The sequence below is a fragment of the Prunus dulcis genome, chromosome 2 (genome assembly GCF_902201215.1).
Source record: "Prunus dulcis chromosome 2, ALMONDv2, whole genome shotgun sequence".
NCBI classification, from domain to species: domain Eukaryota; kingdom Viridiplantae; phylum Streptophyta; class Magnoliopsida; order Rosales; family Rosaceae; genus Prunus; species Prunus dulcis.
The window spans coordinates 23,950,257-23,965,274 of record NC_047651.1 but is presented as its reverse complement, the minus strand read 5'-3'; the positions used below and the strand labels follow the sequence as shown (position 1 = coordinate 23,965,274).

The 15,018-nt window shown below is 36.4% G+C and overlaps 2 protein-coding genes across 5 annotated transcripts in view; both read right to left on the bottom strand.

The window, feature by feature from the left end:
• Positions 1-13,611, bottom strand: part of LOC117617240 (cytochrome P450 704C1-like) — a 19,980-nt gene extending 6,369 nt beyond the window's left edge. The window contains exons 1-7 of one of the 4 annotated variants that reach the window (XM_034346536.1): positions 13,455-13,611; positions 10,726-10,778; positions 10,345-10,560; positions 9,978-10,268; positions 9,553-9,873; positions 9,241-9,444; positions 8,738-9,129 (exon numbers count right to left, since the gene is read on the bottom strand). In XM_034346536.1, the coding sequence (XP_034202427.1) occupies positions 8,923-9,129; positions 9,241-9,444; positions 9,553-9,873; positions 9,978-10,268; positions 10,345-10,560; positions 10,726-10,778; positions 13,455-13,542 (1,380 nt within the window). In that variant the 5' untranslated portion in view covers positions 13,543-13,611 and the 3' untranslated portion in view covers positions 8,738-8,922. Of the gene's footprint in view, positions 1-8,737; positions 9,130-9,240; positions 9,474-9,552; positions 9,874-9,977; positions 10,269-10,344; positions 10,561-10,725; positions 11,166-13,454 lie in introns of those variants that run through there. The other 3 variants (XM_034346535.1, XM_034346537.1, XM_034346538.1) reach the window with 3 other exon arrangements.
• On the bottom strand, positions 5,904-8,261 carry LOC117617238 (pentatricopeptide repeat-containing protein At5g66520-like). Its single transcript, XM_034346532.1, has one exon. It carries the CDS (start codon positions 8,160-8,162, stop codon positions 6,564-6,566), a length of 1,599 nt encoding a protein of 532 aa, XP_034202423.1. The 5' UTR covers positions 8,163-8,261; the 3' UTR covers positions 5,904-6,563.
• Positions 13,612-15,018: the final 1,407 nt, after the last annotated feature.

The following is a 15,018-nucleotide window of genomic DNA, read 5'->3' as shown; positions in this document are numbered from 1 at the left end:
TATATATATAATAGTATAGCCGCACGGCTATACTATTTAATTGAATTTTAAGATAGTAATATAGCCGTTCGGCTATAATCATTTTTTGCATTTAAAAAATTGTATGGCTTAGGCCTCTTTGGCACGTGGGCTTAGGCTTTGGGCCGGCCTTTTTGTATATAATAGTATAGCCGCACGGCTATACTATTTATTTGAATTTTAAAAAAACAGACTATAGCCGTTGGGCTATGCTCCTTTTTTGCATTTAAAAAATAGTATGGCTTAGGCCTCTTCAACATATCCAAAGTAGATATTAATCTTCCACTGTATGATATTTTAATATAATTTTGCTAACATATGTTATTCTTATTCACTAATATGTGAGAATTATTTCTATCATACTTGAATTTCGTAAAAAAGTACGTGTATAGAACACGAATGTATTGTTGAAAATTACGTATGTACATATATATAGTTTTCTGGCTATACTATTTTTTAAATAATTAAATCACAGAGCCCAAGAGCCCCAAGGCCCAAGGCCCATCTTTTGATTTTTAAATATATTAATTAACCGTTGACCCAAGTAATTAGGCATTTAACCGAAGGTCATACCCACAAGCCACTCAATTGGGCCACTTGCATAGTTAATATAACCTATTCTATTTCCAAGAGTAAGTCTTATAAAGACCTCTAAGGAACTCTAGTGTTCCAATGTGGGAGCTCAAACATGTTTGCTTTTTAAAAAATGTGGGACGTGTATAGAACACGAATGTATTGTTGAAAAAAAGTAGGTACATATTGTAGACAAAGAAATTTTGGTGTAATAAATTCCATTGACAAGAAAATAATTAGGGTTCGGGGGATTAAATCGTGGGCCCCGTAATTCGCCCATGTGGCGTGTGACTCATCAAAATCGGTTTAGTTGTCAAAAATGACAAATGGCGACATCCGACGGAGTGCATCAAACGGTTCAAGATGAAGACAAAATTAAAGGAAAGAATCTTCTGTGATTGACTTTGATTTAAATCAAATATTAATCAGGTTAATCAATTGAAGATAATCTGGTTAAATTGCCAGATTATGGGAACTGATTTAAATCAAATCAAATCCCACAAATCAAGGAAAGTTATTTAGGTCAAGCATCTGACAAAGAGTAACGCTACGGGCACCAACTTGTTTACCAACTTTTGGATACCAACACATGTGGCACATGACATGGCAACCTATGTCATATGCCACCTCATTTATTTTAATTACATAATTTATTATATAAATAAAAGAATTTTCTTTTTCTTTTTCTTTTTTCTTTTTTCTTTTTTCTTTTTTCGGTGTGAAATTCTTTTATTTATATAACAAATTATGTAATTAAAATAAATGAGGTGGCAGATGACATAGGTTGCCATGTCATATGCCACATGTGTTGGTATTCAAAAGTTGGTAAACAAGTTGGTGCTCGTAGCGTTATTGTCTGACAAAAGCCTATAAATAGGAGGCCTCAAGACGAAAGAAGGGGTCAGAGAAAAAACCTAGCACTCAGAAGAAACAGAAAACTCTCTGCGTTCACCCTACCTTGGAAGAGCCACCAAGCACAACAAATACGTGCCGGTTCCTTCACCATAAAAATCCCAAACACCAAACAAGCTTCCTGCTACCTGTTTGATCAAGATCAAGTCTCTACGACCCTTGTATCAGACACAAATTTTCTTTAAACACTTTGGAGATCGAATCAGAGGATTCAATACAGAGATTGTAACCCTAAATTTCATAAATACAATATTATTTTGTACACGTGTTTTTGTCTCATTCGTTTCAAGAAATTCGTGTTTACACATATATATACACACACACACACACACACACATATATGTGTGTGTATATATACGTAAAAGACTATAGCCGCTCATCTATACTATTTATTAAAATATTTGGGTCCCAAAACAAAATTATTCGGATTTTTATCAAAATATTTAATACTAATTATTCACTAAACGTGAGACGTGCATAGAATACAAATGTATTATTCAAAAACACGTATGTACATACATGTAAGACTATAGCCGGTAGTCAATACTCTATTTTATTTGAATTTTAAAAAAATAGTATCGCCGCTCGGCTATACTCCTTTTTTGCATTTAAAAAATAGCATGGCTTAGGCCTCTATGACACGTGGGCTTAGGCCTTTGGCCGTTTTATATATATATATATATATAGGCATAGCCGCACGGCTATACTATTTATTTGAATTTTAAAAAAACATAGTATAGCCGTTGGGCTATACTCCTTTTTTGCATTTAAAAAATAGTATGGCTTAGGCCTCTTTGACACGTGGGCCTAGGATTCTTTGACACGTGGGCTTAGGCCTTGGCTATGCCTTTTTATACAGCCGCACGGCTATACTATTTATTTGAATTTTAAGATAATAGTATAGCCGTTCGGCTATACTCTTTTTTTGCATTTAAAAAATTGTATGGCTTAGGCCTCTTTGACACGTGGGCTTAGGCTTTGGGCCGGCCTTTTTGTATATATATAATAGTATAGCCGCCGGCTATACTATTTATTTGAATTTTAAAAAAACATAGTATAGCCGTTGGGCTATCCTCCTTTTTTGCATTTAAAAATAAGTATGGCTTAGGCCTCTTTGACACGTGGGTTTAGGATTCTTTGACACGTGGGCTTAGGCCTTGGCCATGCTCTTTTATATATATATATATATATATATATATATATATATATATACATATACATACATAATAGTCTAGCCGCCCGGCTATACTATTTATTTGAATTTTAAGAAAATAGTATAGCCGTTCGGCTATACTCTTTTTTTGCATTTAAAAAATTGTATGGCTTAGGCCACTTTGACACGTTGGCTTAGGCTTTGGGCCGGCCTTTTTGTATATATATAGTATAGCCGCACGGCTATACTATTTATTTGAATTTCAAAAAAACATAGTATAGCCGTTGGGCTATATTCCTTTTTTGCATTTAAAAAATAGTTTGGCTTAGGCCTCTTCAACATATCCAAAGTAGATATTAATCTTCCACTGTATGATATTTTAATATAATTTTGCTAACATATGTTATTCTTATTCAATAATATGTGAGAATTATTTCTATCATACTTGAATTTTGTAAAAAGTTCGTGTATAGAACACGAATGTATTGTTGAATATTACGTATGTACATATATATAGTTTTTTGGCTAGACTATTTTTTAATTAATTAAATCACAGAGCCCAAGAGCCCCAAGGGCTCAAGGCCCATCTTTTGATTTTTAAATATATTAATTAACCGTTGACCCAAGTAATTAGGCATTTAACCGAAGGCCATACCCACAAGCCACTCAATTGGGCCACTTGCATAGTTAATATAACCTATTCTATTTCCAAGAGTAAGTCTTATAAAGACCTCTAAGGAACTCTAGTGTTCCAATGTGGGAGCTCAAACATGTTTGCTTTTTAAAAAACGTGGGACGTGTATAGAACACGAATGTATTGTTGAAAAAAAGTAGGTACATATATATATATACACACACACACACACACACACACACACATATGTGTGTACATATACCTAAACGACTATAGCCGCTCATCTGTACTATTTATTAAAATATTTGGGTCCCAAAACAAAATTATTAGGATTTTTATCAAAATATTTAATACTAATTATTCACTAAACGTGAGACGTGCATAGAATACAAATGTATTATTCAAAAACACGTACGTACATACATATAAGACTATAGCCGGTAGTCAATACTCTATTTTATTTGAATTTTAAAAAAATAGTATAGCCGCTCGGCTATACTCCTTTTTTTGCATTTAAAAAATAGTATGGCTTAGGCCTCTTTGACACGTGGGCTTAGGCCTCTTTGACACGTGGGCTTAGGCCTTGGGCCGGCCTTTATATATATATATATATATAATCGTATAGCCGCACGGCTATACTATTTATTTGAATTTTAAGATAATAGTATAGCCGTTCGGCTATACTCTTTTTTTGCATTTAAAAAATAGTATGGCTTAGGCCTCTTTGACACTTGGGCTTAGGCTTTGGGGCTGCCTTTTTGTATATATATATATATATATATATATATAATAGTATAGCCGCAAGTATAGCCGCACGGCTATACTATTTATTTGAATTTTAAAAAAACATAGTATAGCCGTATACTCTTTTTGGGCTTAGGCCTCTTTGACACGTGGGCTTAGGCCTTGGCCATGCCTGCGGCTATACTATTTATTTGAATTTTAAGAAAATAGTATAGCCGTTCGGCTCTACTCTTTTTTTGCATTTAAAAAATAGTATGGCTTAGGCCTCTTTGACACTGTGGGCTTAGGCCTCTTTGACACGTGGGCTTAGACCTTGGCCAGGCCTTTTTATATATATAAAAGTACAGCCGCACGGCTATACTATTTATTTGAATTTTTAAAAAATAGTGTAGCCGTTCGGCTATACTCCTTTTTGCATTTAAAAAATAGTACGGCTTTACCTCTTTGACACGTGGGCTTAGGCCTCTTTCACACGTGGGCTTAAAACATGGGCCGGCCTTTTTATATATATATACAATAGTATAGCCGAATGGCTATACTATTTATTTGAATTTTAAAAAAATAGTATAACCATTCGGCTATACTTCGTTTTGCATTTAAAAATAGTATTGCTTTACCTCTTTGACACGTGGGCTTAAAACATGGGCCGGCCTTTTTATATATACAATAGTATAGCCGCACGGCTATACTATTTATTTGAATTTTAAAAAGAAATTATAGCCGTTATACTCCTTTTTATATATATACGAGTATAGCGGCGCGGCTATACTATTTATTTGAATTTTAAAAAAACATGGTATAGCCGTTTCCTTTTTTGCATTTAAAACATAGTATGGCTTAGGCCTCTTTGATGATATGTTTGATTCAGCAACAAACCCTGTTAAAGGAAACCGTTGGTGGTTAACAGCTGAAGATCCTTCACAGTACCTGGCTGCTTATATCAATCTCGTAGAAGCGTTAAATAACCCATCACCACACACGTACTGTCATTTCTCATTTGCCCATTCATGCCATCAGGTAAATTACTTATTCAAGCTTTTTTAGGATTGTTCTTTTATTTAATATTCAAACCCATATATATGCATGGTCATGATCTGTTACTCATTTTTATATTGTTCTTCTATCTTTAAATTTCCATGAGCATAATTCCTAACTCTTGCCTTTTCCATGTTTATCTTACTAATGAGCAATAATCTTTTTAGGATGGTTCATGCAATGGCTTACAGCACTATGCAGCCTTGGGAAGAGATAGTGTACGTGGGTTTGTGCACGTTGATGTTATTGCATTGTAAATGTGACTTTTGTTTTCAATGTTTCTAGAATACTAGTTTGCGGAGTTTGTTTTGAGGATGTACTCAACGTTTGCAGGATCTGTGATGATAACATAATTTATGAACAAGTTAAGCGCCCTTTAAGTTTTGTGTTTGCATGCAAACTCAGTCATGTAATCGTGCAGCCTAGAGAAGTTATAAATAGGGCACTGTTTAGATCTCAATTTATATATATAATTTATGCATAATATTTTAACATAACAAGCATCATATAAAACGTGTTTGTTTATTTTTCACAACTTAAACTTGCCAAACTAAGCATGATGGCACTGTTTAGATCTCAATTTATGTTAATTTATCTATCTTATTAATTTATTTTTTGTAACTTCACCGCCTTCTGCCCTTAGATTGTCCACCATTGTAACCGGCTCTGATACCAAACTGAGACTTGTCTTTCTCCTACGACCTATTTGGCACTGATACTGATAGAAAGAGATTGGATGGCTCAAGTTCAACAAGTGAGGGCAGTATGGCTTTCTTAAACGTACTAAACTAAGCATGATGCCACTATTTAGATCTCAATATACATATAAACAAAGCCATATTTCTTACATATTTTAACGACTTTATACACATTTGACGCAATTTCAAAACCCGCAGCATCGCGCGGGTGCCCTTGCTAGTTACTACTAAACTTATTGCTATGGGAGGTATCGGAGTGGAAAGAAAATCCATGACACCCATGGGGATGAGGAAGAAAAAAAACCCCTTTTTTTTTTTTTTTTTGGGTGTATGTGTGATTTAACAGAAGCTATATATATATATATATATATACCCCGCTCAAATCCTCCAAGACAAAAAGCCCAAGCCCTTCCGGCATACTATCCCAAATTCTGCATCCCCTCTCCAGTTGCAAGCCTAGAGCTGCCAATCTATCAGCAAGGCAATTTCCTTCTCTGCCAATCCATCAGTAATACTAAAATCTTTATATAGTAGCCATTTCTGACCCCTAGACACCAAACTATAATAGGGGTGCTCCTCCTCTAGTTCTGAAATTAGCATTTGCACAGCAATTTGATAATCAGAATTTCAAGAGGGAACCATTCCTTTAGGCGAGAGTGTGCTAGCCTACTAGGAAGGGTGACCTTCTCGGAAGTCCTCTAGTTGCACCCCACTTCTTTGATTTATTCTTTCATATGTGCCGATCTCTAGACAATATTTAGATAGATTTTGAAAGCTACCAGTAACCGCTATTCAATCATAAACTTACAGTCCAAGGCCTCCTCTGGCTCAACTGATACAAGACCAACAATACTTCCTCCATTACAACATCTGGTGATCCTCTCACAGAAAATTCAAGAACAACCCCATCAATTTCAATCATGCTAGAGCCTGGGACTTCCTTTTTTATCCCTCTTTCTTTCATTAAGGATTTGATTCTCTTTACGTCATCAAATCTATTAGCTTTGGCATATATATCACACAAGTTAACATAAAAAGCATGGTTCAAAGGTTCCAAACCAATTAAATACTGCGCCAGCCTTTCTCCTAACTCGACCTTTCCATGTATTTGACAGCCTCCGAGTAATGCACCCCAAACAAATGCATCTGGCTTCATTGGCATGCTTCTTATAAACCGTTCTGCCTCTTCAATCAGCCCGGCACGACTAAGAATATCAACCATGCATGCATAGTGATAGAGCTGCGGTTCAATTAAGTAAACACACTTCATCACATCAAAACACCAGCGACCTTTCTCTACTAAACCAGAATGAGCACAAGCTGACAATAGCCCGACAAATGTCACATGGTTTGGCTTCACCCCAGTTGTTTCCATCTGTTTAAAAATGTCAAAAGCCTCATTTCCAAACCCATGGAGAGCCAACACTGAAATCATAGCTGTCCATGCCAAAGTATCCTTGTTGGGCATTTCCTGAAAGACCTCATACGCTTTGTCCACACATCCACACTTACCGTACATGTCAACCAGAGCTGTCCCAATAACCACATCACTCTCCAGGCCACTTCTCCTCAGGTACGCATGCACCCATATCCCATGATCAATTGCACCAAGATGAGCACAAGCTGCAACGACACTGGCAATTGTGATCTTATCCGGTTTAACCATATCACCACTAGTGATCTGCATTTCATGGAAAAGTTCCAAGGCCTCCTTTGGCCGACCACCTTGAACAAACCCAGTAATCATGGAATTCCAAGTAATGATGTTTCTCTTGTTCATCTTCTCAAACAGATTCAATGCCACATCAAGATTCCCACTTCTCAAATACCCCTTTATCATCGAGTTCCAAGAAACAACATCCCTTTCCAACATTTCATCAAACAATGTACGTGCGCTATTCAGAAACCCACATGCAGAGTACATACCAATCAACGAATTTTGAACAAAAACATCATTGTCGAGCCCATACTTGACGACTTGTGCATGGAAACTCCGGCCTGTGCCGCCATCAAACCTACTTGTGCATTCTTTTACAAGGAACGGAAAAGTGAGACAATTAGGGGAAATGCCAACGCAGAGCATTTGCTTATACAGCAACAAGGACCCAAACGAAGAAAGAGTTTCATCCTTTGTACACACATATGCTCTGATCATGACGTTATAGACGTAGAGATTCGGATCCTTTATGGCCCGAAAGACATGGGCAGCGTATCTGTGAGAACCCGAATCAGAATCAGAAATGGCGGAGAAGAATAGGAGACGGGTAATGAGGAAAGCTTGGTCATCTGTGGATAAAAATGGAGACTTTATGATTTGGGTATGAATTTTCTTAAGCTCTCTAATGTTCTTGAACTCCTCGAGCAAGTGTAGTAGCGTGCTCCTAAGACTTGGCATTTGGATTTAAATGGCAGAGAGATTTATATATCTTTTTGGAGGAAGCCCAAGTCTTAATATTTCACCTTTCTACTCTTCTTTGTATATCTTCAGCTTATCTTTTTTAATTGAATCAGAACGACCACACGCTAATACGAATAAAACTTGTTAAAAGTAATTATAAAGATTCAAATTCAGAAAGGTCAGCAGACAATGTTGTTTATATCAGCTTAGCCTTGCAATTGTGTTTGAATTATAATCACAAGTGGAACAGCAGGGTATAGTCTGGTTGTCTCATTCAAACCCAGATACGACCGGACGTAAATGACACTCGGTCTTCCGAATTTTCAAGGGCCGATGCGATCATGCGAGCCTATCTCTGGCTGAGCTGTTACTAGGGTGCGTGCTGCATACTTCCGGTAAACTGTAAAAGTGAGTTGGCTTTCTCAAGTACCTTCTAATTTCGTGGTATTTTATCTTTAAAGTTAGAAAATGTCCAAGATCTATTTTCCACCGTATCACATTTGATTTCAATGAGATGAAAGAAAGAAATATATCATTACAACATAAGGGAAGATAATTAATTTTGTTGGACATCGAGCAATTATTCATCATATAGTGATAAGGTTGGTCCAATGCAGTGTAAAACAACAATTCTAACAACCGAACGCATTTGTGTCACCAAATACGTAATGAAAGAACTAATTAAGGTCTTGCATAATTAAGAAGTAATACAATAAATATATAGAAAAAGTACTGGAAGTTTAAGGCATGCATATATCTAATTAAGGTCTTGCATTGCATGCGCAAATCTTGGAGACGCTTGCACATAAAGGCCTCCCTCAATATGGTGGGTGATCTTGGTCTTGTAGTTGGCCACTTTGTTCTCATCCCTCAGCTTGAATATGTAGCTGCCAACAAGTACAGCAGAAAACATCGTCGTCTCTCTTTGAGCAAAGTCCTTCCCTAGACAAATCCTTGGACCGGCCTGTGTAAATCATAATTTAAATTTCTTCAGAATTAAAATAATTTCTCTCCAGCAAACAAGAAAACATGTGTAATATGTGCCAGTGATGATATCTCAACATTCTTTCCTTACACTGAAGGCTGTGAATTTGAAAGAGCTTTCTTGCTTGAAAACCCCATTTTCGTCGAGCCATCTCTCTGGCCGAAATTCTTCTGCATCATCACCCCATAGAAATTTCATCCTCCCCATGCCATAAGCGTGGTATCCCACCAAATCTCCTTTTTTTACACTAAATCCATCTGGCCAAGTATCGTCACATGAACAAATCTTCGCATTCTATGACACCATGACACAAACTTGATACTCTGTTCATTGATAAGTAAAAAAATAAAGGATATATCCAAATTCAGGCATTAGATTTCAGATGCTAAAAGATAAAATTACCAATGGAACTGCAGGGTAGAGCCTGGTTGTCTCAGTCAAAGCTGCAACCAGATATTGCATTTTGTCAAGGGCTTCTTCAGTAAGGTTGTCGGCAAGCTCATCAATGCTTGAATTATCCTTCATATTTGTTGCTTCTCTAAGTTCCTGTGCAATCTTTTCCTGTATATGAGGATGCTTGCAGATCATATAAATAAACCATGAAAGAGTGCTAGCCGTTGTGTCTTTTCCAGCAACAACCAGACTGAAGATCATGTCTCTCAAGTACTTCGGATCAGTCTCCCTCGATTCCAAAAGCCTCGAAACAATGTCTCTTCTCTTCAACTGCCACTCATTCAGTTGCACTATTAATAATAATAATAATAATAATTTAATTCAATTAATCTAGAACAAAACAGATATGGACTGGAAGCCAGAAGATAACTCACATGTGGATCATCTCCTGAATTAGGAACTGTTTCAGTCTTGCTTTTGATTAAGTTATAAACAAACTCATCTACCACTTTTAAATTCTTCCTTAGCATGGCTTCTGATCCAATGTCTAACAACTTTTTAATCTTCCAGGAGAAATCAACGCAACGATACAAGGTCATCTCATTTACTACATCAAAAGCATTGGAAAACCGGGTAGCTTCTTCATTTGTCCCATACATGGTGTCTACTTCGATACCAAGGAGAACCTTGACGATTGAATCTAAGGCTGCTTTCATAAACAAATCCTTCCCAAAAACAAACAAAACGTCAAGATTAAAATATCTACAGAAGAAATCAAATAACAATGCAATGCAAGCTTACTTGGATGTCTATTGCTTGGTCGGAGGTTGCAGCTTCAGAAATTATCCGAGCAAGTTTTACACCATTGTTTTTGAAAACAGCACCGCTGAAGTCTCTCACTGCTTTGGTTGATAATTCATTGCTTGCTACCTTCCTTAGATGTACCCATTTTTCTCCATCCACGGCGAAGATCCCACTACCCAAACCATCTGACAAAATGTTGTAGAGGTACAACCCCTGCAGCAGCAGGTCAGGATTTGGAGCTAATCATGTTTGAAATCTTTGGCATGTTAATTTGCTTCTATAGTTTTAGTATATAAAATATGTTAGATGAATGAAAGTAAGGAAGCACAAGATATGTAATTGCATTGATATAGTAGTTAAGAACAATTGAACACATACCTTGCCGTAGTTTGCAAAGTTTGTTTTGAGGATATATTCCACATTTGCAGGATCTGTGGTGAAAACAAAATTTGTGAACAAGTTAAGCACCCGATAAGTTTTGTGTTTGCATGCTAACTCAGTCATGTAATCGTGTAGCCTAGAGAAGTTGATGAGGGCGCTTAAGAAGGTTGCGACAACAGGATGGTATCTCTTTTTGTTCTTCTCAGTACCCAAATGGACTCTGATCATAAGTACAGCTAAAATTACTGCTAAACTTATAGCAATGGGAGATAAGGAAATAGGAAGAAAATCCATGATACTCATCCGATGATGAACGAAAGAAACACTTGTTACATATATATATAATGTTACAGCACCACTTTATCTCCCAGTGGACTGACATCAAATTCATAATCCAAGGCCTCGTTTGGCCATCCACAAGGTTATAATGGAATCCCAAAAAATAATGTTTTCTTTATGACGACTTTACTTACAGCCAATTTATGCTCTGACCACGTGGATGCAGAAGGGGAAGTGATAACAGCTGTTAGCATAACTTATGAAAGTTCTTTAGAAGGTTTTACAGAAGAGGAAAGTTGAGATACAAATGCATTTCATATATTCAGAATGGCCCAGCATGCCTTTACGATTCCTGAGCTATTGCTTTTATACAGAAAAGGAAAACCCTAGATAAAGCTAGGGCACAAAAAAGGTATAAAGGTATATTCTATAACTCTATCTCATCTATACACGTTAGCACAAGAGAGATGACCGTTGGTCCTTTGCATGACTGTCCTTTGGCTTTGTCTTGGAGTGAGTTTGGGTGTGCTGACAGGACTGTAAGTTTTGTGTTTGCATGCAAGCTCAGTCATGTAATTGTGTAGCCTAGAGAAGTTGATCAGGACGTTTAAGAAGGTTGTCACAACAGGATGGTATCTCTTTTTGTCCTCAGTGCCCAATCTTCTAGCATGGGATATGATCACAAGTATAGCTAAAATTACAGATAAGCTTATTGCTATGGGAGGTAAAGGAGTAGAAAGAAAGTCCATGACAGAACTCATGGCTGAGGATGATGACGAAAAGAAACCCTTTATCATCGTCATATATATATATACACACACACACAATGACACTGAGGTTGAGTATCCTTATTTTTCTTAAAATAAAGATATCATATTTCTGAGAAGCAGACACCGTTGAGTTTTTAGATTCTCTTTGAAGGATTATCCACATTTAATGTTTCCGTTTTATCTCACCAACTGTGTATTTTTGCACATTTTATATGACCAAACAACTTAATGATTTTTGTTAAGGGTAATCTAAAATACATAAGGGTCCAATCGTCGAAATACATTACATGGTAGCCCTAAATAGGATGTATGCACTTATGTCACATTATTTGTCTTAAAACAATCAATTTGAAGTGATTTGATTCATTGAGCTCAAGGCCTAGAATTGGGCTATTATTATAAAATGATGATGATATGGAGCTGTGAGTGTGGGGATCCATATGGAGACGAGATGGAACGTAGGTAGAAGGCAGATATAGAGGCAGTGACGGCAGTGGGTATGTAGGTGGAGGAGGGAGGTCCTATTTTGAAACCATTACCAATCAATGGGTTACCTTTAACAGAGGCAGCATTAGACATTGGAAATTTCCAGGAAAATACGAGGGGAAGAATATAAGAAATAAATATGCTGATTTGTTTTGTTAACCCTCCTTTTTTTTTTTTTTTTTGGTCTGAAAAAAAAATGTGTACTATGAATGAAAGCTTGTAATAGGACCCCTATACTTAAGAGGGGTACATCAGTATTCAATAAGGATTTTTAGAAATTTTATAAAATTGAGGTAATATTCAAAAAGAAGATGCCGTGTATAGTATTCAATTAGTACTCTAAGCCAAAACCTTTGGGGAGAAATAAATAATGAAGACGGCATCTATGTTTGCAACCAAACCAGGAATGCAGCCAACACTAACAAGAATTAATCATATGATGTTATTACTGAAAAGGTAGGAAGTAGATGAACTGTACTGTACCTTCGAGAAAAAGGAAGCCTTAAGAAAAGATTGGACATTGCGTTGACAGCATCAGGCATAACAAACTGATAACGTATCAGTTGCATGATTGCAAACCACAGGTTCTTTGTAATGCCCTCTGCAGAATGTCGAGCAACCGCATGCCCAACCTATCACCACCCAGAAAGATAACTTTATCATCTTATCTTCACACAATTGTTCAACTAATTAACCAATCAAATCATATAACAGCGCTAAAGAAGTAAACAAAACCAAACAATGAAATCTTCAGACCTCATGACCAATGATCGTAGCTATCTCAGCATCACTTCTAAAATGTTTCAGCAACCGTGAAGACGACAATCTTCCTGCCAGGCAAGCAAAATGCATTGAAGCCCATCTTCAACATGGTGCTTCAAATTTTATCATACTCAGGAAATAAACAGGGATTAGAATTTGGACGCGAGATTTCATATTTTTTTACTCAACTTTCTAAAGGAAGCCCATGTTTTAAATCTTAAGCATCATCAAACGCAGGCAGCAAGCAAGCACAGAATACAAAGATTAAAATTAAAGTAAAAGATAAGAGAACCCCATATTTCACATTTGTTTGTATATCTTCAGCATAAATTTCAGTTGAAAAGAATCCTCCAACCGCAAACAATTGCAGATAAATTTAGCAACAATTAATTTCTTCGAAATAAAAACATGTCGTAATAGGAGGCTTACAGTTCAGATGTTCAGGCACGACAATACGAACTCGGTCATGCCCATCGAATCCGTTTATCTGAAACGTGAACAACTTCACTCTCACCATTTTACTCTGCCTGAGCTTCAGTGACTGAGAATGGTTATCGATTTCATCTTAGCCGCGGGGGCGGTATGGCCCCACGGTTGGGCCCAAGGCAACCCAACCCAAAACAATGACATGGGCTTCCTTATTAAATACATGAGGAGGGATCGTGGATCGTGAGATTGGGCCCAATGGAAGTAAAAAGTAGAGCCATTCTATAGAGAGGGCCTTATATACGATTCTTAAATGATGTCTTATTTTTTAGGGCTCTTTAGTTTTAACCTATAAAAAACTTAACTAATTTGGAAGAAAGATAATTAATTTTGTTTAATTAATATAAAACCAAAGCCACCTAATTTTACTAAAAGGACATCCAACAACCCTAAAATTACTACATGTGCCTTTGTATAATTGTACCAGAATGGTAGAATTGTCTTATCAGAAGGGTAAAATTGTCTTATCAGTTGTTATTTTTTACCTGACCCAACGAATCTGGGCCTCTCTTTGGGCTAATCCAAAATAGTAGTTTTTTCCTAGATATTAAAACTAAAACCAAAATATCCAATATCTTACAAACTAATTAATAAAGTTAATTATGTCTAAAACCTAATATTTCTTATTTTTTAATTGTTTGGATTAAACTAATCAATTTAATTTAACGGTTAAAAGATAAAGCTTCACCTAAAGGCCATATATAAAACTCTCGCTATAGAATTCTTGGCAAAGGGTGATCTTCCAATAGCAAACTTCGATTTCACAGTGCATCAAATCCTTCTATTTCAGCATGTTTATCGGAAAGCAAACTTCGTAGGATATGCTTTGGCAATGCTAGGCCATGATCAAACGCAACCTTCCATTTGGTCCTCTAATTTTCCTTTTTTTGTTGTTTGTAAAGCTTTATATAATCTACGGATATTAGGAATCCGACGCAAATCCTTATTGTAATTTCTTTTTATTTAAAAAAAAAATCAATTATATCGAAGAAAAAAAAATATCATTCATTAGCAACATCACCCCCATAGAAATTTCATCCTGTCCATGCCAAAGTTTGCAAAGTTTGTTTCGAATCGAGGATGTATTCAACAAACTTTGAAAACTCATTCATTTGGCCAACCATCTTTGATGCTCTCTGATCACGACCTTACATAGTGGTATGCCGAATGCAAAGTGATATAAGAGATGGTTATTAGCATAACTTACTGATCATCGTTATTACAAAGACAAAATTATGTACAAATCCAAGCAATGAGTATATATATACGTGTGTGTGTGTGTGTGATCATCATATATATATTACACTTGCGTTGAGTTTAATAGATTGGTGAAATGAACCGAATCCTACACCTAGGTCAATGTGATCATCATCTAATAATAGCCTCCTAATCCTGGACCTCCTTCGGCCAACCACCCTGAACAAACCCAGTTATTATGGAATTCCAAATAATAATGTTTTTCCTATTCATCTTACCAAACAGATTCAATGCCTCGACAACAAGACTT